This window comes from Bemisia tabaci, chromosome 6 (genome assembly GCF_918797505.1).
Source record: "Bemisia tabaci chromosome 6, PGI_BMITA_v3".
Classification (NCBI taxonomy): domain Eukaryota; kingdom Metazoa; phylum Arthropoda; class Insecta; order Hemiptera; family Aleyrodidae; genus Bemisia; species Bemisia tabaci.
Window position 1 is genome coordinate 2509544 of NC_092798.1, and position 21697 is coordinate 2531240.

At 36.5% G+C, this 21697-nt stretch overlaps 1 protein-coding gene and 1 long non-coding RNA gene across 12 annotated transcripts in view; one reads left to right on the top strand and one right to left on the bottom strand.

Moving 5' to 3' along the window:
* The first annotated feature begins 2966 nt into the window (after positions 1–2966).
* The window catches only part of PIP5K59B (Phosphatidylinositol 4-phosphate 5-kinase 59B), a 47286-nt gene continuing 28555 nt past the window's right edge, over positions 2967–21697 (top strand). For 3 of the 10 annotated variants that reach the window (XR_011900086.1, XM_072301825.1, XM_072301823.1), the window contains exons 1-14: positions 2969–3315; positions 5594–5631; positions 6126–6233; positions 7469–7717; positions 8123–8275; positions 9422–9481; positions 10005–10109; positions 11716–11850; positions 12567–12647; positions 13966–14141; positions 14634–14769; positions 16612–16699; positions 17476–17538; positions 20639–20719. Coding sequence is in view for 9 of the 10 variants with exons in the window: in XM_072301825.1 (XP_072157926.1) it covers positions 3204–3315; positions 5594–5631; positions 6126–6233; positions 7469–7717; positions 8123–8275; positions 9422–9481; positions 10005–10109; positions 11716–11850; positions 12567–12647; positions 13966–14141; positions 14634–14769; positions 16612–16699; positions 17476–17538; positions 20639–20719 (1585 nt within the window). In the remaining variant the exon portion in view is untranslated. Of the gene's footprint in view, positions 3316–5593; positions 5632–6125; positions 6234–7468; positions 7718–8122; positions 8276–9421; positions 9482–10004; positions 10110–11715; positions 11851–12566; positions 12648–13965; positions 14142–14633; positions 14770–16611; positions 16700–17475; positions 17539–20638; positions 20720–21697 lie in introns of all 10 variants that reach the window. The other 7 variants (XM_072301828.1, XM_072301829.1, XM_072301824.1 and 4 more) reach the window with 6 other exon arrangements.
* On the bottom strand, positions 12773–14083 carry LOC109041672 (uncharacterized). Of its 2 annotated transcripts, none has more exons than XR_002009979.2 (2): positions 13943–14083; positions 12773–13050 (listed from the first exon to the last, which is right to left on the bottom strand). It is a non-coding gene; the product is annotated as an uncharacterized lncRNA (long non-coding RNA). The 2 variants fall into 2 exon arrangements; XR_011900087.1 differs by having other exon boundaries at positions 12773–13045; positions 13943–14082.

Here is a 21697-nt window from a genome sequence, read left to right on the forward strand (position 1 = left end):
ACAGCAAAATGCGAAAACACGTATCTCCGTTTGCTACGTTGGAGGCATTATTGGTGGATCCAGCAAATCGGCAACATTGTTTTTCACCATTTAAAATTATGGTAATGTATCAATTCTTGGTGGGGCCAGGTACTCCAACAAAAATCGATTATTTAGCATAGCTTTAAATGAAGGAAACCCGGTGTTGCCAAATTGCTGGATCCGCCTCTGGTCTCAGACCTTCTGTCATACTTAATTGTTTCCTTGGAAAACTGGTAAACATAATTTTCAGAGGAATTCCCAGATTCGGCAGAATATTCGGTAAAAATTTTAAGCTACAAAGTTGCCTCTTTCTCCTAGGAAAACTAAAATAGGAGCGAATATTTTGAAACACCTCAATTAAGATGCGTGGTTTCGCACTTTAGCCATCGATATGATCAACTGTAATGAAAGTGCTACTTCCATGTTTCTAAAATTTTACTCTTTATTATCACTAATCGGATATTAAACCAACTACCTATCGCCGAAGAAGCTATACCTTTACATGTATTATTTTTCGAGTATTCGCTCTGATATGCTGCCTTTAAGGTGAAAGTGAAGGCAAACCTCAAGTGAACGATATTCTGCATCAGTAAGGAAGCAGATCGAGGCTGTGGACTTGACCGGCATGAATCGATCGAAAACTAAAACGAGAATCGATCGACGTGAACCAATCGTCAATTTAAATAAAAAAAAAAAGAAAAAAAAAAAAAAAAAAATTGTCAATTTGATCAAAAACTAAAATCCTAAGTCGATCGACATGACTCGATTCAGTCCACTCTGTGAATCGATCGACAAACCTTGTGAATCGATCGAAAACCAATCAATTTACAAAATCCGTCAGTCAATCGATAAACCAGCGAATCAATCGACAAAACCCCTGAGTCGACCGACATGTTCACACAATCTAAGATAGGAAGGACCAGTGTTCCCGGGTGCTCCGTGTACGAGATCCGTACGCTCTACCGCTCTCCGTGCTACTATTGGCTGAGCGTCATTCTGTGACGTCACGCGTACGGATATTTTAAGATAAGGAAGCGTTTTTCCCATAAGGTTTTTGTCCGTACGCGGTCCGTGTCGGTATAGGGAATGTCCGCGCGGCACGGATAAATCCGTACGCCTGGCATCACTGGCCGAAGGACGGATTCATGCCGCGTTTTTGAAATTTTCTCCCGAATCCTGAACGACACCTCATTGACAGCATAAAGAGGAGCAGTGCGGGTTCACGCCTCGCACCATCGCATCGCGCCTTCAATTTTGCATACGCAACCCGGACATCCATCAAGCACGAATAGATATATCTCTGCGCCGTCGTCAAGGCGCGTCCTTTACCATGCTCTAATTCCACGATATGTCTGTTTCGGTTTGTGTTATTTTGTAGTGGTGCTTCAAGGGCTGTGTGGAACTTATCCGCAGGTAGTAGAGACGTAATCGGGCCCTCGTTTTTTGACCTTTCTCGCGAATCTGAGCGACACCTCATTAGCAGTATAGAACGGAGCATTGCGAATTTACGCCTCGCGCCATCGCGCCTTCAATTTTGAAGACGCAACGCGGACATCCATCAAGTACGAATAGATGTATCTCTGCGCCGCGCCGTCATCAACGCGCATCCTTTCCCTTACTTCATTCCCACATTTATTGTGCTCGTTTTTGATTGGCTTACTTGTGGTGGTGCTACCGCCTCACCATGAAAACGCATACGTCTAAAACTACAAAATTTGAAAAGTGAGCTAAAAATTACTTTTCTCAAATTGAGATTAAGAATCAGACGATTATTAAATAATTATTTGGAGGGAGGGGGTATGTAGAGGTCTTTCAAACGCCCTAAAGCGTCTAAAAATTGGTATTTCGGCGAGAGATGTGTCATGTCAGGGAATTGTTTCATGACGAATAACCTCTAGAAACCCTAGAAATCCCGAGCCGGGTCAAATTGGCCCGACTATCTCCTTCGGGGGAGTTACATGAAGCAAAAGAGGAGGGGGTAAAAAAGTGCCAGTACGTATTACCGAAAAGGTGAAAACTTCAAAAAAAGTATTTCTCATTTTCAAAAATATAGAAATAGATATAATACTTAAAAACTATCAAAAGCAACACATTTAAGTGCAGGCCAATTTGACCCGACTCAGGACTTTGAGTGTGAAAAAAAGTCTTCATCTATGATTCAAAAAAATTTGGCAGCGTTTTGACGATCAGGTATTTGTAAATCATTTAGCAAAAGGGAACTAACGCGATTAAAGTGTTTAAAAAATCGTACATCTTCTCCTATGCTTTAAAAATTCTACTCAATTCTAAAACAATGTACCCACAGCAATACCATTTTCAAGATTGCTTTTCTTTAAAATTAAAAAAAAAATTTAGGTATGCATAAACCATTCGCCATTCTCAGCACTTTTTTTTAATGAAGTTGGAGATGCACAATTTTTACAACACTGTAATAACGCTGTTCCCTTCTGCTTATCATTTAGGTTGCATTTGGCAAAAAGGAACCAGGAGCATTGCAATGTTGCAAAGATTGTTCATACTTCTTCTGTCTTGAGAGAAAACCCTGATTATACATTGACAGTTTTTATCTCACTCGCTAAAAACTGTAAATTTAAGATAAAAATTACCATGTAAATTTCATATTTTTTCATGATTTCAGTAATTTTATTGCGAAGGATGAAAATGCACAATCTTAGCATCATTGCAATGCTTTTGGTTCCTTTTTGCAAAATGCAATCCATTTAGCGTGCGCCAATTTTCAAATTGAGATATGTCTTTCACATATTTCCGAACTTTCATTGAATATTTGACGATTCTATTTTTCCTGAAATTTTGCTACCCTGGCTCAATTGGAAGCGCCTTCAGGATCAATCGTAGTTGACCATCAATACAAGAATCGACCGCGCGACCCATCTGAAACTCAACGGCGATCTCACCGGCTCTGACGTCACAACATGGTGGAGGAAAATTCAATGAGTCCACACAGTCACACCTCTATTATCAAACCACCTTACTTGTTTTGCTCCGCGAGAAGTGTATCGTTTTGGCCGTCGGGGCCAATTTATTTCGCCAGGAATGTAAAGTTTCCCGAATTTCTCAGTATGTTCAGTTAAAACAAACATGACAGCTTATGCAGTTGCGTTCTGTGATTCGTTTCGTGATATTTGATCGTCCATACATTAGTTTTTAATTAAGAGGTCACAATGGCTTCCGGAGATGTGGATGAGATCCAAGTCGCTGAGTCCAGTTTTATTTCGTCGTCTCGAAATGACAGAGTCCCCAGCGAATACAGAGACGATGAAAATACCGAAGATGGTAAGAAACTAACATCTTATCACTCAATTCCCGTCGGCCCGTAGAGACTCTTATGTTGACCCTCTTGGTTAGTTCATACTGTCATTGATTGATTAGAAGGAACTTGAGTTGAACTGTGAAATGAAATCAATGTCTATCCACCCACGCATTTGTTTGAGAGACACTATGACTCAGACTACATTTTCCATGCATAATTTATCCAGACATTCCTATCTCGTGTCCTTGCAGATAGTGTCTATCAGGAGAGTCCAATTGGGTCATCATATGGAGTCGCTGTGTTTACTGTCTGTGTGCGAATATTTTGGGGGTGTCAGTATCTAAAAACTTCTAAATGAAGCAGATAAGCTGTCACAACACCTACGATGATATTTTACTTACTAAGGGAATTGAGGGTTGTTTCTCATATCTTGTAACGGACTGTAAATAGGCAAGACCTATATCTCTTATCAGGACACTGAATCTCTGATGAAAGTTGAAGGTTTCCCGTGAACATCAAGCTAAAACTTTATATTATGTTTGGAAGTCAAGTCGTGCTGATTATGCCGTTTTCACAGTTTATGGATTTGTATAGGCAGTCCAGTTGAAGGATTTCTGGATATTATTGTATGAAAGGTCAGATTGGATTTTTCGCTGATCGATAAATCTTCCGATTGATCTGTGGAAATCTACCAGTCACCGCTTAAGAATTCAGACACCTAACATGAACTTAGAAGCAAGATTTTACCAAGTAAACCCCTTTGTTTATCAACAGAACGTTCTAATTGGTACAAGGACAGTGTGACTCAGTTCGATTTAGTCAGTCAGGCGCTAAGAGCCCGATTTTTGTTGGGCTAGGGTTACATCCGTAAATGTCAAATGTATAAGAAAAGTCAATTCATTGACCAGTATACAGCTGGGTTTGGTACTGGTTTTGGTGTTGGCATTGACAGCTATGTAAGAGAAGACAGCACTGATAAGGAAAGTTACGTCACTGGTGGCAGGAGGTGATCAGTTTCAATGATCTTTATCAGGCACTTTGTTCGCCGTTTGTGATCCTGAGTTTCACTTTAAAACACCATTGAACAGTTAGACATAATGGCTTCCACCCATAGAATTGATAGAGACTGTGTGGGAATGAAGTGAGCTGTTCTCACATCGTGAAAAATAAACTTTGAATCCACCGAACAATGTGCTGCTGAGCTCTGTTTTTACATCTCTTCAGGCGTAAGTCTACTTTCAACAGACTGTCGCTCAATAATCTTTCCAACAGTATGACTCATCGTATCAATCAGTGGTTCAATCAGAACCATCCCTGAAGAAATTATTAAGTTATTAATTAAAATGTCAAAATAGAACACAGAGTAGGTAATTTCATCAACAACTTATCAAGTTTGTCGATAGCTTTTTGGTCTTGTATAACCATATTTATGATAGAAGTATCATGCAACAATAAAACAAGGGATAATTGTAGAGAGACGTACATGTCGTATTCAATTTTGCATCCCCAAAACCTCTAAGAAGTGTTTTTTCTCTTTTACATGAACCAAATCAAGTTTAAGAGAGAATATACTTAAATTTTGAACCGACAGCTATAAGCAATACTGTCAATACGGAAACCTTTCGTAAGTCCGCAATCGCATATCTCGTTTGCGGTGTCAGAAAATCTCCGCCTCTATGTTATTTTTTTAAAGAATAATAAATTGACATCATTCCTTGAAGTTAACGCAGAATTTTCTTTGCACAGAGAAAACAAATCATGGCAGTTTTAAAGAATCGCTGTTGAGTAGTTTTCCTTTTAAAAAATGAAGTATGACAGGAAGTCTACGACGTTGAAACCGAGTGATGCAATTGCCAACTTACACTGTTGTTCTAGTCCTTTTGCATTCATATTTTTTTTTACCAGATTTTACAAAAAAAAATATAATAATGGAAGCACTCCAATGCCAATAAAAATTCACGCAGTCACCCCTTGTAAAGCATTGCTCTGAACATCATTCTATTGACTATGCTAAGGAAAAAAATCCTGAGAATTTTAAAACACTGGACAATCCCTTTGAATTAACATGTCCTTTCATAAAAAATTCCAAAACATTTCTCTTCATATTTTTGGCTACTTATCATCCAATGAATTGCTCAGAAAATTAGCCAAAAGTAAGGAAATATTTGCAATTTTATTTTTAAAAAAATGTTATCAAAGTTAATTTTCTATCAATTAAAGGTTCATAGAAAATTACTCCTCAAAATCGTAACTACCTATTAAAACTGAAATATTAATTTATATTTTTTCTTTCTTTTTCAGATGTAAGTGGAGATGATCAGAGTACTGAAACCTTAGGTGTAAGTTCCGTTTTTCATAGCCTACTCCGTAAAAATTGGGTCGCTCCGATCAAAATAAGCCAGTTCATTCTGAGTAAATGACAATTTTTCTATTCCCACTGCATATGAAAACATGTCGTCTTGTACTATAGACACGTGTGTTTGTGGTTTTTCCTTATTACCTTTGTTTGCTCGTTTGGTTTTTGTTTTCATTTTTGTTTTTTTTTTTATCATTAGTTTTTCATTTTATCCCTGACATATAAACCCTAGAGTGTTTTTTATGAGTCCTTATAAAAAATAAAGACAAGCACATTAAGTATCCACTTTTGAAGAGCAGTCCATCTTTTAGCATTTTCTTTTCAACTTTTTCCGCAGAAATTTCCTTATTTGTATTTTGTTTGCATTTTCTTTTTTTCTCCCTATTTTTCAATTCCTTGTATTTTTTTCTTTGTTTTGGTTTCTATCTACATGATGTTTCCTGGCGCAATTAAAGTATTTCCTTGTTTATTATCTAGGGTTCCATCGGCAGAAGGAATGGAACTATGGCAAGACAGAAGCTCGAGAAAGGGAAGAAAATTGGACACCGAAGAGTGGGCGTTGGTGGAGAGATTACTTATAAAAAGGTATGTTTCCCTCATATCAACAACTTTTTTCACATTTACTTTCTGTAAGCTTCTGATGTTAGTTCAATTCAATTCATTTTATTTTTTTCACGATACAGTAGCCTTTTGAGGCTTGGTACAGGTCAGTACAACTTGAGAACAGTTATTTTCTTGAAGTTGTTTTTGTGGAACACCATGCAAATAGTATTTTCACGTTAGCAAATGAAGTGTGACAGTTTAAGATGATAATACCGTAGAAAATGTTCAGAATTCCGTTGAATTTTGTAGAAGATGTTATCAAATCAGAAGTAGATCTAAGATTGCAAAGGAACAATTTTGAATGATAAGTAGCTTTTTTTGCTATAACTAAGCAGATTTAATACAAGAGTGGCTGTATTCAGGTTTGGTTTTATGCAAAAACTGGAAGTGCTTTTCGACGGTGAAAGTCGGCAATCACATAACTCGGTTTGCGACATCGCAGACTTACTGTCATACTTTATTTTTTAAATGGAAAACTACGCAACGGCAATTCTTTAAAACTGCCTTGATTTTTCTTCTCTGTGCGAAGAAAATTCTGCAAAAACTTCAAGGAATCATGTGAATTTGTTCTATTTTAAAAAATAACATAGAGGCGGAGATTTTCAGACACCGCAAACGAGTTATGTGTTTGCCGACTTACACCGGAGTTTTGCTCTGTCTGCCAACCAATGCCTAGCCATCTGTAGAAAAGAGATAAAACCGAAAGTAAAGTTATGGTTCTGCTTCTAAAGGCGAGATCAGATGGTTTGTCTAGCTGTTTACATGTAACGGTTTCCCCAATTTGCCGGTATCAGTCAGTGCTGATTAAACTGATCTTAAAAAGCTCGTCAACCAGCTTGTCAAGCAGCCATTTAATCATTTCTTAAGCCAGCTGCCAGTTGGACTGTCTCTTTAATTATCTGATTGTGATAAAGACAGTTAATATGAATGATCCTTTTTTAAAGAGCTGGAGTATAATAAAGTGCATCGGTAATGGGATGCCAGCTTTTTCGTGTCTGTTTTGTTAAATGGTCTCTAAAAAACACATTGCAAGAGAAGATAACATCTAGCAGATTATAAGGTTGCCTTTTCTTTACCCTTTTCAGAACAATACACTGGGCTGAAATGTTTATGGCTTTGGTATTTGATGAAGTACAGATTTTGCTGATTCGTTTGGTTATTTGTTTTTTTTTAGAATTGTCTTGCTCTGACTAATGATTTTGGTTTTGTCCTTTCAGATCCAAACCAGTCAGATCATGGGATCTATACAGCTAGGTATTCAACATGCTGTTGGTGGCCTAGCGTCCAAGCCCGAACGCGACTTACTTATGCAAGACTTCATGACTGTTGAAACAACGGTTTTTGCAGCTGATGGGTCGAATCATACTCCAGCTCATCATTACTCCGAATTTACCTTTAAGACTTATGCGCCCATTGCATTTAGATACTTCCGTGATTTATTTGGAATTCAACCTGATGATTTTCTGGTAAGTATAACAGCTTATGACAAAATAACTTTCTGTGGAAAGGGAACAAACTAAAAAATGTATTAAAATGATGTAATGGAGAGGAATTTTTGCAGGATTGTAGCATAGTTATTTTTACATAAAATTTCATAAAAAAAACTGAAAAGCTCTAACCTAATCTGAGATTTTATTTTATTTTTTCATGAAAAATATTTTATTACAAGGAAATCCTCATTTTTCTGGGTTTCCTCATTTCATTTTACATGCATTATACTATGACACAACGATTCAGTAAATCCTAATTTCTACTAATTTACATCTGTTTCCTTTCAAGCAAGATCCTTTTTATCATTTTTATTTTAAATATCTCTAAGTTGCCCCTTGAAGTTTACTTGCATGTACTAAGTTTTAAATTTTATTTTTCAGATATCCTTTTGTAGTGCTCCTTTACGAGAACTTTCCAATCCTGGTGCCAGCGGCTCCATATTTTACGTAACCGAAGATGATGAGTTCATCATGAAAACTGTTCAACACAAAGAAGGAGAGTTTCTTCAAAAATTACTTCCAGGTTATTATATGGTAAGTGGAAATCACTCATGAGATTTGTACCTTCTTTTAAGCCTTAGGAAATCATGGCATGTCCATTTTCTGTGCAATGGAGATTAATTGAGGACACCGCACCAAAAACAGCCTATAACTGGAAACCACGTTTTGGGAAAAACGCATTTAAAGTTTTGTTTTTGATGTACTGCGCAGAGTTTTCTATGCAGGTACCCTGTTTTGGTGTTTTTGGGTGACCTAACCCTTCTATTGAAGGATGCCGGGTAGATTTTGCGATACATTTTGGGTTTAAACTCTAATATATTTAATTTAAAAAAGCGGTTTATAGGCCATTATCACGCCCAACAGTCATTTTGGTGGCAATATGAAGTATAAATCATTTTAATCATGCATGATTAACGCAAAATGAAAGAATATCGATAGTGAGTAAAGAAAGGGGTAACTAGCACCTTATAGACCCTTAAGTTTATAGGCCCGTTTATAGGTCGTTCTTGCACCCATCGACCCAGAGGCCTGACTTAACTCGGAAAAAAAAGGTTTCTCGACCTCAAGCCGTTACCTATCTATATTCTATTGCTACCACAGCATAGTTCAGGGTATGTAAAATCCGAAAAGCAGATGGGCGTAATAACGACCTATACGCCTATAGGCTGTTCTTGGTGCGGTGTCCTCAATTGTTAGTCTGAGTTTTGCAGTTTATGTTTGTTTAAACTTGTCTCTTATGATTAAAAGAATGAGATAATTTAAGCATCATGGGGCACTGATTTTGAATATTTTCTTAAGGAACTTTTATGCTTCAGTCTCAAGTTTTTCTCTCTGCATAATCAGTTTCATGGTCAGTCTTTACCCCATCATAGGTTAAATCTATCGGTAGAAGATCTTTCTGTACCATGCCTCCCGATATTGGGATTTCAGGACAAGTAAAAACCGAAAGTATGAGGCATGGGCACTCTTCTTGCTGTAACTATTTACATTTGCAAACGGAAAAATGAAAAATGAAAATCTAAGAAAATGAAGAAATATTGATTACTCCAAATTAAGAACAATTTTTTTTTTATTACTAACTTTCTCCACCCGTATTTTTTGTATTCTACCTTTATTTCCTATATTTTTATTCATTTGCCTCTCCAAAGTCTTACAAATTTTGCCTTGTTTATTTTTCAGAATTTAAATCAAAATCCTCGCACTCTGTTACCCAAATTTTTTGGACTTTATTGTTATCAGGTAAGTTGTCAATACCGTAAATCTTTTTACGTTATTTGTGAAGTTACATTCCTTGGCTTCTTGCCAGAGGTGTACCTATGATCAAAATTTTCACTGTATTTATTTCTGAAAGTTTTACTTACAAAGCAAAAGAGGAAGGAAGGAAGTGAAAGATCAGAAAATGTTCCTTAGTTTTTTTTTTTTTTTCAAATAGTTTAACCGCACATTACTGTATTTGAGAGAAGGTCTATCGAGAAGTTAAAATCTAAGGTATGAATATATTACACTCGGAAATACAAATATCCAGAAGTTGTAGTTACTTTTAGGCCTTTGTAACATTAAATCATTCTGCAGATCACAATTTTATAATCCCTTAAGGAAGGCCAGGGTCTAAACCTCATTTCAATAAATTGAAAAATGTAAGAAAAACTTTATGTTGTCTCAAACATTGCGGTATGAGCTTCTGTAGCCACACATTTTCCCCAACACAGCTTTTGTAGTCTTTCAAGAATCAAGTTTTTATTCTCTTAATTTTGATTTTCAGTGTAACTCAAAGAACATAAGACTGGTTGCTATGAATAATTTACTTCCATCTTACGTTGCTCTGCATCAGAAGTATGATCTGAAAGGCTCGACTTACAAACGAAAGGTAATTCATGAACTCTCTTATTAATAATGCTGTTTATTGCCATGGCGTAAAATAACTTCTTGGCTTCATTAAATTGTAAATCATGTATCAGCACCAAAATCAGTGAATGATAATTTGAATCCAGTTTCATCGAGTTTTGATAAAGGGAGGAAAAAATTCAAACATATTTTTCACTCAACTATAATTATGAATCACAGGTTTCAATCTGTCATGGCTGAGGTTCAGTTTATGTGTTTAAGCATATTTTATGCCCAAAACTCCTTAATTCATTCCTCGCTGCAATTAGACTGATTTGAATTTAAGTTTTTGGTACTGAAGTCCGTTTTCCCATTGATTTTTTTTTTTTTTTTTTTTTTTTTTTTTTACTATTTCAAATAGCCCACAAGGGCTAATCCCAGGCTTTAAGTCCCACCCCCCTCCGTCCCTACTGAACCAGCCCCAGGCAACCATTGTTTGAGACCATCAAACTCGGGTCGCCTGGCCGGGAATCGAACCTGGGACCTCCCGATTATAGAGCAAGCGCTACAACCACTACACCATAGGAGGCCGACAAGCACTGATGGTCACAAGCACTGCCATGCTATAGAGGGGCGCCACATAAAACCGTTAATTCCAATAAAACGTTAATTTTTAAGGAGAGTTATGAATATTTTCTCTTGCAAGAACCCTGCACAGAGCATGGGGTCAGTGGCTCTCGATGAAAGTCGATGAAATTTAAATAGATTGATATAAAGTTCATAATTAAGGGAAAGCCAAAAAATTAGCTCACTTTAACGAGTAGAAGCCGAGATATTCCCAATTGTATCCGGACTATTTTCTGTGCAGCGGAGATAAATTCTCCGTGTCGCCTTACCTTGCTTGAGCACTTCGGCCAGGAAACCCCCTCTCCCCACCAGGCAACTACGATTTCACATTGTTTACACTCACTTCTTTCATAAGGATGCTCCGTTCGGGCTGTGCGATATGGAGTTCCCTGCTTCTTGCACCTCTCCCGTGCCGGCGCCGCTGGCCGGTTTAGTCTGAAATGTAGTTGCTGAAACAGAATTGACAGATGCAGGCAGAGGGAGGGAGTACGGCATTCGCACCGGCCGAGCGCATAAGCACCTATCTTCACGTGAGTGACGTGAGGTCTGATCAAGAACGTCAAACAACGAGAGGAGAGGGGACTCCGAATTCTTCCGCCATGCTGCGGCATGATAGAAAATAGTCCAGATTCAATTGGGAATAACTCGGCTTCTACTCGCAAAAGTGAGCTAATTTTTTGGCTTTCCCTTAATTGTGAATTTTATATCAACCTATGAAAGTTTCATTGACTTCCATTGAGAGCCGCTGACCCCATGCTCTGTGCGGGGTTCTTTTCAGATAATTTAGATCTGATTGGGAATAAAGTTCTCTGAAAAATGGGAGGAAGCATATTAACAGATTTCCCTGAAAATTCGTAATTTAAATGAGGAAATAAGGCTGAAGGCTCATACAGCGTTTATCTTGGCAGAGCAGAAGTAACATGGGAAAATCATTGCCGATTTCTCATAGCTGACTAAGTTGGTCTCTCATTCGAATTTTTTTACAAATATCCTTATTATAATTATTTTTGCTTCTTTTCCAGGCTTCAAAAGCAGAACGACAAAAGAAATCTCCCACGTTCAAAGATTTAGATTTTATGGAACACCATCCTGATGGCATATTCTTAGAGGCAGATACTTACACTGCGCTAAACAAAACTATCCAAAGGGATTGTAGAGTAAGTTTCAGTTAAATTCTGTTGAAAGCTAGATTTTTCTTTTTTACAGTAATCGAAGGTATTTTTCTATGACATTATCCATCATCTATGCACTGTAAAACCTCAATATTATGTACATAATGGATTCTGTGTCGAAACAGATCGATCCTCTGATCCCCCCAAGGAGAGATATAAGATCGTAAAATATTTGACCATTAACCCAACTTGAAAGGTCCGAATTTCTCTCTCTCTTTCTCTCTCTTATATTTGTCAGTTGTCAGAATTCCCTCCAATACTTACAATGACTTGAACATATAGAAAGGAAGAAAATAAAATGCAATAGTTAAAAGCCGCTAACACATGTACACTCCGAATGTACATTCTGGCCCATTGCGCATGCGCGGGCATCGAGAATGTTCCTCATTTTGTTCTCTTGAACAACTATAAGTTACAGGAATGAGTAAAAGATTGTCGCAGGTATCTTCTTCTTCGCGTCAAACTGTACATTCTTTTCCAAGAGAATGATGAGTGTACATTGGCGATGCCCGGGCATGCGCAGTAGGCCAGAATGTACATTCGGAGTGTACGTGTGTTAGCGGCTAAAGACTCCAATAGAATGTAAGTGCTTAAATTCCAAACTTTATTTTTGATAGTCCTTATTTAGTACTACAATCTTTGAACATGCACAGAATTCCTCATATTAATTTTTATCTAATTTCAAATTGTTTTGTTTGCAGGTCTTAGAAAGTTTTAAAATTATGGATTATAGTTTGCTCCTTGGTATTCACAATTTAGACCAAGCCTTACGAGAGAAGTTGGTAAGTTAATAAAAATGCTTTTGTTTTTAAAATGACGCTAAAGTCAGACTAGAAATCATAAAATCATTGCAAAAGAGAAAATTCTCATCTGTCTGATGGAGGAAGATTGAAAAATTGTGTAAAACTTGTAATGCAAAATTTTAATACTTAAAGTTTGATCACAATCCTTAGAACTAAAGGGAATAAATAAAAGGGTGAGAATCAGGGGGGCATAGTTGCATTTTTGGATGGTTCGAAAAATGGTCTTTGTAGGTGAGGAGCGTTTTACACAGCGCATACATTCTGTAGAATTCAATGTTTCACGATTACATGAAACGGCAACAGGGATCTCAACAGGAAGTTGGCACAATTGTATGAAGCGTCTCCAATTGTGTGATATGCACTCTCCGCCAAGCCTCCTGCTCTTGGTTGTGCATCCACGGTAGGGCATGAAACAACAGAAACATACAGAAGATCGGAAATTTCTGTGAAATATTTCACAAAATTAAATTTATAAAGATTGCAAAATTTATAAATAATGTCAGCGTTTATCTCCGTGGTTGCATGGATATGCATCCTGCACTGAAAAATGCTCATTGTCAATTATCTTAATTTTTTCAATTATTCATCGCACAAAGGCGCTCCTCTTGTTGAAAGTGTTTTTTTAGTGGTTAGTCGCTGTCCTTTTTCTGTTTTCTTTTGATGCTTTCTTTTTCTTCAAAAGTTTAAAAATTGTATCTAAATGTTTTGTTGTACCTAGCATTTCGTATATCAATGGTTAAGGGACAATACCGTTAGACTGAAAATTTTGCCAAAAATGAGTTAGCAATGGTGCTGTTTTCTGTAGAATAAATTATGCAAGCTAATGTTTTTAGTTTTTTCCAGTTCTGCATTGGAGTGCTGTAATAACGCTGTAATGTTAGAAAAAAAAAGAAAGAAAAAATTATGCAAACCTAACCTCAGACTTACAAAAATGATCAAGTTTTTCCTTTGTCCTGTAAAATCATCAGTTTGCAGATAAGCGACATTATTCCATAGCCATTGATATGTAAATTTGTTGAAGTGGAAAAACAAGAATGGCAAACGGAATTAAATTATTTTGATTTTTTTTTTTTCAAGCAATCCAAAATCTTACGTTTTTTGCATTTTACATTTTCAAACCTTCATAATTCTGGTTTGGTTTTACACTGTCGAGCTTGTTTGCTCCGATATCAACAATTCTTTTTGTTCAATTTTTGTGGACCCTGCCCTCTTTTCTCGTTGGTAGTCACAAGCTCTAGCATTAATTTTCTTATATCTCTGTCAAAATTTCTTACCGATGTAATATTCAATTTTTTAGGAACAGAAGAAAAATTCAATGCACGTAGAAGGTGATGAAGCGGGTGGTCCGAGCAGCGGGTCTGTATCGTTGAATCGGACAAGATCTATCAATAGACAAAGGCTCGTAGCACACTCCACAGCAATGGAAAGTATACAGGCAGAAAGCGAACCCATTGATGAAGAAGAGGATGTTCCGTTAGTAGCTTTATATTTTCATTTTAAATCCATTCAAAACTATTAATTTTTCTTTGAAATTTGAACTGTTTTCATTGTTACATTTGGTTAAGAAAATAAAGAACTGGATACATTTTTATCAGTACATTCAGCCACCTTCAGGGGCTCGGTGGTGAGACAACAAGACCTCGTATGATTGGCTGGCTGTAATCAGTGGAGCTATCAGTCTCAAGTAGGGTTATTAGATTTATAGGTGATGACTGGAAGATAAAACTGAAAATTTGAAATAAAACTGAAAAGTCCTCTAATCCAGCCATCACTAATGACCAAGGGAGAAATATTCTTGATGAAATGAAACATAAGTTACAGAACTTGCAGTGCCCGTGACACTGATGGTGCAAGCAGGAGCTACGGACAGTCTTCTGTCAGATGATTTTCACTTGAGCATTAACTTTCTTGTCCCCGGAAACTTTTCGCATGTTCATTTTCACTTTTTTATTTTTCTGGCGCTAGCAGTCCCGGTGCTATTCCTGCAAGAAATGGGAAAGGCGAGCGACTCCTGCTCTTCATTGGTATCATAGATATTTTACAAAGTTATCGGCTTAGGAAAAAATTGGAGCACACGTGGAAGTCTATTCTGTACGATGGTGTAAGTACTTTGTTTTTGTACATTATTTGTATTTATCTTTTTACTAATTGTGCAAGGTAAGTTGATTATTCCTCAGTATTCCTATCATAATGACAGGAAATTGGAAAAATGAAGAATGTAATGTCAATCCTGTGAATCTAAGATCTGATTTGCTAATTAGTCGAATTTTCCTTGCCATTGCATTTGATCTATGATTGATTAACCATTGAGAAACACTTTTTTGAGGCTTTCACTCTGTATTTTCTACCTCTCTTTTGGTCCATGCGGGGCAGCATTGCAATTCTCTGTAGAGTCTATACCAAAGAAGTTTATGGACTTTTAGACTGTGAAAGAAGATCTTTCATCTTGATTGTTGCATTTACGCTCATTGCTACATAGGTTGTCCCAAAAGTACCCAGACTGGTTCTGTAACTTCGAAACTACGGTAAATACAGACATGGTCTTGGTCTCATTTTAAAGATCAATTTAATTCCTATTGATTAAAACCAAGATCAGCTCAATCAAACAAAAATTGATCGAGTCATGATAATTTAAAATCAGTGAGTAAAGTTTACTCCCACGGGTTTTAAAGTAAAAAAATTAATCTCCGTTTCCGCTTTCCTCCGAATCCTCCATAACTTCCTTTTGCTAATCAAAGTACCGTCCATTAAATCGGATGCACTCACTCATGCGCTCTTGCTACTTCTCTAACATTGTTTTCCTGAATTCTTCCTCTGGGATGGAGTTGAAAAAGTTCGGAACTGCATTCTGGATTTCGGTCCTCGATTCAAATCTTTGTCTGTGAAACTTTTTCTTAAGCGCAGGAAACATCCAAAAATCACAAAGAACCAAGTCAGGGCTGTAAGGGGGATGAAGGATTGTTTTAACTCCATTTTTACTCAAAATTACGTGTAAAATTCCTAGGTGTGAGGCAGCGCATTGTCTTGGTGGAGCACCCACGAAGTTTTTAGGTGCGGCCGACTGCAGGTGCATTCTACCCGTTCAGGGTGCGCCTGGTCGGTCGGAGATTATTGTCCTTTGGACTCTTGGCCCAAAGATAGACGACAACAACTGGCAACGGCCGACTAACACACGGCTATGTTGCCAGGTTGTTGTAGCACTACATGGAATTTTTGGGTGAAAACACAATACCACATCATACATTTGATATCAATATCGGTGATGAGGAACCTTCCTTAAAAACCGTAGGGGTGAACTTTACTCACTGATTTCAAATTGCCATAACTAAGTCAATTTTTACCCGATTGCCTTGATCTTGGTTTTAATCGATAGATATTGAGTTGATCTTTAAAATGAAACCAAGATCATGTCTGTACCTATTGTAGTTTTGAAGTTCTAGAACCAGCCCGGGTACTTTTGGGACAGTGTATGTAAGCTAAACTGATGTCATGCGTTCCTCTGAGTTACTTTATTTGGCATGGTCTCCAACAAGAACAGGACATTTTTAAATTTCACTCTTTTTTATCTCTGAATGGAAGTCGAGCCACTTTTCTAATTTCATCTGATTGCTCAGAAATTTCTTCAAGGATGAACTATCTCATGCATTAAAATATGCTGATTTGATCCTCATGTCAGATTTCTGTTTTTGTCAGGATATATTGATCTCTTGCAACAGGATAAACAAAGCTTATTTACCAAAATTTTCTAACTGTTCTCTCCCATCACAAAAAAAACAATCACAATAATGAAAAAAAAAATGTTAATAGAGAAACAAGGAAAAAATTGTCATCAAATTAGGATAATACGAAATGTTGCTATGCAGTGATGAGCTTTCATAATGATTACTCCTCCAGTATTTTAATGCGTTTTCTTATCAAATTTTGTTTTTATTTTTCTCTATAGGATTCAGTCTCTGTTCATAGACCAGGATTTTATGCACAAAGGTTTCAAGATTTCATGGCAAAAACGGTGTTCAAGAAAATTCCATCCCGTAAGTTCTAAATTTTATTCTAAATTTGACATTCCATATTTAAATGGAATATTTTTACTCACGGGGCTCAAAGTTTGTCGCAATTAACATGATTTTTATTGATAATCCTCAGTGTAAAATTCATCGAATCTTCAGTAATGGACATTTACGATGAATCAATTTTCTCCGCATCAGTCATGCAAGAAACCAACTGCCAAGGCTCAATCGTCCTCTCGAATATTGCTGTTCCTATCAAAAAATTCTGTATTTTTGGAAAAAAGTCCACGCAGTCCATTATATTATCGCTCACTTTTTCATCAAGAGAAAATGTGCAAACGTGAGCTAAGATCCAACATTGCCCAAAAAAGTGCATTTACATGTATGAAAGAGAGACACACTTCAATGAGCTTGTGTAAATCCCCCACTTCATCTCTCTGTTCAAATGTTGTTTCGTTTTCCTTTTCCCCATCATTTTATGGCAGCATAGGTATTGATGATTTGACCCTCTCTATCAACGTATTTTGTACGAGTATTATAAATATGTTCATGCTGTTAGGTAGAGTTTCTGAATTACACCCAAGAATACTAGCTTAAGCCCCTCTCTGTATTTCATTTGCCTACCTAGAATTTCCTCATGTTTTTCTCTCAAAGTATTTCTACTACTACGTATGTCTCTAATCAATCGTGAATAGCTCCTTTTTCTGTACCAACTTCTCAGTTTCCACCCTTATTTATACAAGATTTACATGTTTGTTACCTGTCTCTTTTATTCTATCTTTGCTTCTTATCTTGACCAGTGGACTTGCCTGAAATTAAGGGAAATCATCGTAAATTCCGCACCTTGGTCACCAGTTATATAGGTAATAATGTTTCTCCGTTTCGTGTGTGTTTCGCCTGTTTTCTGTTGTTTTTTAGTGTCAGTAGTTATCCTCCCCCCCCCCTTCTCCGTTGGAATAATTTTCTTTTGTTGTCGCTGTCATGTCTTTATTTTCCCTTGATTTATGCTTTTTCATTTGTTTTTTACTCCCTTTTTTGACTCAGGATTTCAGGACTTTCTTTTTAATATGACATCCGTTAAAATGAAAATTTCTTTATAATGAAGGTTCCTTGAACTTGTGTTAATCACAGCACTCCATGTTACAATGATTATTTCTTTTCAACGAAAATTTGTTTGGTCCATTGCCGATTCATTACAGGGAGAGAGCACTGTGATACACTTGGAAACTGATAAAAAAATCTGCTGAATGATCTCTCTAATCGATTTTGAGTCAAATTTGATCTCCCTCTCTCCCTTTTTACAAAGCATTTTAGCAGGCTTCTCCTTCAAGCAAATTAGACTAACAATGAAAGTGAGAATCCTGATAAAAGTAGGTTAGAAGATGCACCCTGTGCTCTGATACTTGCCTTATCGTACTTACAGTAAGATTTTTCCAAGAGTGGAAAGCTGTGCTCCAGTCAAGACTGTTGTCGTATTCAGCAGCATCAATCGAAAAAAAAAAAAACCTCATAATCTGATTCAAAATACTCAAAGAATTGTAATCCATCAATGGTTCATCTTTTTTTGTCACTAGGCCGACCTCACATGTTTAGGAATTTTCCCAAATTCCCGATTTAATTTTATTGTTATTTTTTTCTTGTTGTTTCCTATGAGCTCTGCACCTAGGTGAATCTTTCATTTCAAATCTGTCAATCATCTATTTGCTCGAAAAAATGACTTGATCTTTGATTATTTTTTCTCTCCACTGAAGGTTTCCTTTGATTTTTTTTTAGTAGCATCTGTGACGCTCGTTCATTTGTCTTATGTTTTGTATCCATTCGTCTAAAACCTATATTGATCCTTTTCTTCTATCCTATTTTTACTTTGTTCTCCTCTTCCCGCCTGCGGGCTGTTTGTTGACATTGATAGACCAAAACAATGGACAAAAAAGTCTCAGAGAAACCGGAGCTATCCTATCGGTGGAATCAGGTGGTCGTAATGGGCAAAGGCAATAGACTAACTATTAGAAACCCGCAAAGGACCAATTAGCTAATCTATCATTCTCCCTCTTAGTCTGTAAGAACCACTCGTTACAACCAATAGGATTGCTTCATTTCCCATTTGTCTATCAGTTTTAATGATCAGCCCACATTCTTGTTTGAACTATTAGAAAGCATTATAAATCTCTTTGGAAATATTTCCTCAGTCTACAGTTATTTATCTTGTGGCGCCAGCATAAATGACATAGTGTGTTCAATCTTCATGTTTTAATATGTCGAGCGGCAGACTCCCAATGTTTGCTGTTTTTTAAATGCTTTGTCTCCAATGAATTGTTTGATAAAAATGACTCTGGTGAGTCCAGCCTCCCAGTACCGGAGATCGTTTGCTCCGAAGTTTGAAAAATATATCCTATACTTATTCAACAGCTCTCAAACCAGTTATTCCTGTTTAAGATGGCTGCTTTCGCTTTTTTCAGAGATAAATTCAATTTCGTTTGAAAATTCTGCACCATGTACTTGATTTATTCTGTGACTTTTTGTGTTCATAAAGGCATTTATCACTATTTTTGATTGAACTAATTTTAATGTTCAGTGTTTTCATTTTCAAGTAATCAAGCAAATGAACCAGTAGACAAGATACGAATTCAAGCATTTTAATTTATGTTTTTTCTTCAAAATTTCATGTCGAACTTGATGCGCACAAAAAAATTACTGTCATAAACTTTCAACGACTTAGAATTTTAACGACTAGGCTACGAAATGTTTAATTTGAATTTTATACTCATAAGGAAAGCCAGAATCAATTAAGCAGTGTTTCTTCTTGGCTCTTTGTTGTTCAAAGTGTAAGCAACGTCAAACAGCTGAGCTGAAGCGTCAAGATTGATTTTGCTATACGGGCTGTAACTGTAAAGCTTAGTGTGCATTATAACTCAAGTAAATTATGGTTTTCTTTGGAGCCAAAGTTTGAATACATGCATCAAAAAACGTTCATTTCTTGGTCAGGAGTTATTTTCAAAAATTTCTCTTGTGCTCTAAAGTTCACAAGTTGTGTTCTGAGTGAAATTTTAATGAGAAAACATTTATCCAAATGCTTAAATTTGCACATTGTCAAGTGATCAATTAAAGAATGCATCTTTTTAAAGAATTGAACATCAGATCATCCCGACCTATCAATATGATAGTGCAGTAATACAGAAATCATGAAAGTTGGATTAGATTCATAATGAACTGCTCCACCTAGATATAGTTTATTATTTTAGGAGCAAACTTAATCCTTGTGAATACTTTGTGTTATACCTCCAGCAACTTTCCAATCTCTCAGTATTCAGCACATTGATCGTTTGTTTTGTTTCAGTGGGCAAAAATTATGATAATCTCACTGTCCCATCCCCCTTCAACCTCTCTAATTGCCTTATTTGTCATTGTCATGTCAGTTTGAAAATTCTGAATTTCATTTTCTTCCCTTCAATGTTCTTGCATGTCTTCTCTCCTATGTAAGATAATATGGAAGAATGAGACCCTGTTTTTTTTACATTTTGAATTTGAAAAGATGCCATCTAATGGAGAAAAATCTTTTGAATTTTTAATGAGTCGTCAGTCCACATTTTTAGGGGCTGAATTTTATTGGCAGCGAATTGTGTACCATGAGCGGTCAACAGTGTGTCTTGTTAACACATTGTCTCCCTCACAAAAGGTCATTTTGCTCGTAGACTGGAAAGCTTTAAGTTTGTTTTTAACTCTTTGAATAAATCGTATATTTTAAGATGGCTCCGCCATGGTGAGGGGCCAAGTTTAACATTCTTTAATAGAAATTTTAATTCAAGAAAACAGTCACCCAACTGCATATATTTGCTATAAGATGTCTGATGCAATGCACAACAGATCATTTTCTTCAAGTTGATGATACATAGGTAATCCTTGATTGATAGTACTTCTTTATCTTTATCTTTTCATCTCACTCTCAAAAACATTTTGTATTTTCAGCCCTTAAACACTCCCCTTCAAAGCGCAAAAGTATTTCAAGGCCGGCTGTTAGATCTGTTGACTTAGATAATGAACCCAATGGTAAGTTGTAAATTGGAATATTTTGCCTGTTGAAAATAACTTGTTAAAAGTGAAGTTAACCTTTGCCATCTGATTTCTTCATGCCTGATGGTTTGCTTGCCTCAACATTACTTTACCTGTAAAAAAGTGATTACATTTTTAACAAAGCGACCACTTTATGGTTGAAGGTGAAGGTATATTTACGCCTGTTGAATTGCTCTAGCTTTATTTTTCTCCAATTACTAAGGATTAAGGTGGTTTTTCCCCCGTAAATAACCAATAATCTGCCGCACTTTTCATCAATAAACCAACTCAATCCATCTTCCTCAAACCCTAATTTTAAAGGTAGTACATGTTATTATGAAAAATCGCTTTAAAGTACTAATTAGAAACATCACAAGAACTCCCAGGAGAGCATGTCTTGCAGAGAGAAATATAATTTTATTTATTAAAGAAATTCCTAATTATTTCTCTGCATGAAATTTCATGTTGCAATCAAAATCAGATCTCTGAATCTCACAAACATAACCTTCATGCTCGTTAGATCTAATGGCCAAGTCCGAGTATAGCTCGCTAAAAAAACCTGTGCTTTCTATTTTTCATAGGGACGAATAATTAGTTTTGAGAGTGACTCTCAAATACCAAAATAATTCTTTTAGTCTCAGTTTTAAGCAAAAATCTTGCCATATTGCTCTTACATAGCTCTCTCAACCTATCAGCACATCAAAAAGGGGTATTTTTACCGTAGGTCAGCTGTTAAAAATTATGTACGATGCAATTATTATTCCTCTTTTGTAGTCCTTCTATACAGTCTAGTCTATCATTGTCACCAAAATAAAACCATTCCCGATTTTGATCGCTCATAAGTGCCACTGCAGCTGTTTCATCCACCGATCTCAAGAAATATTTAAAAAATTTAAAACCAATAATTAATTTGACCCTTATAGAAAATCCCAACATCAACTCTTTAAAGTAAAGTCCTTGCTGAGAAATTTGGCA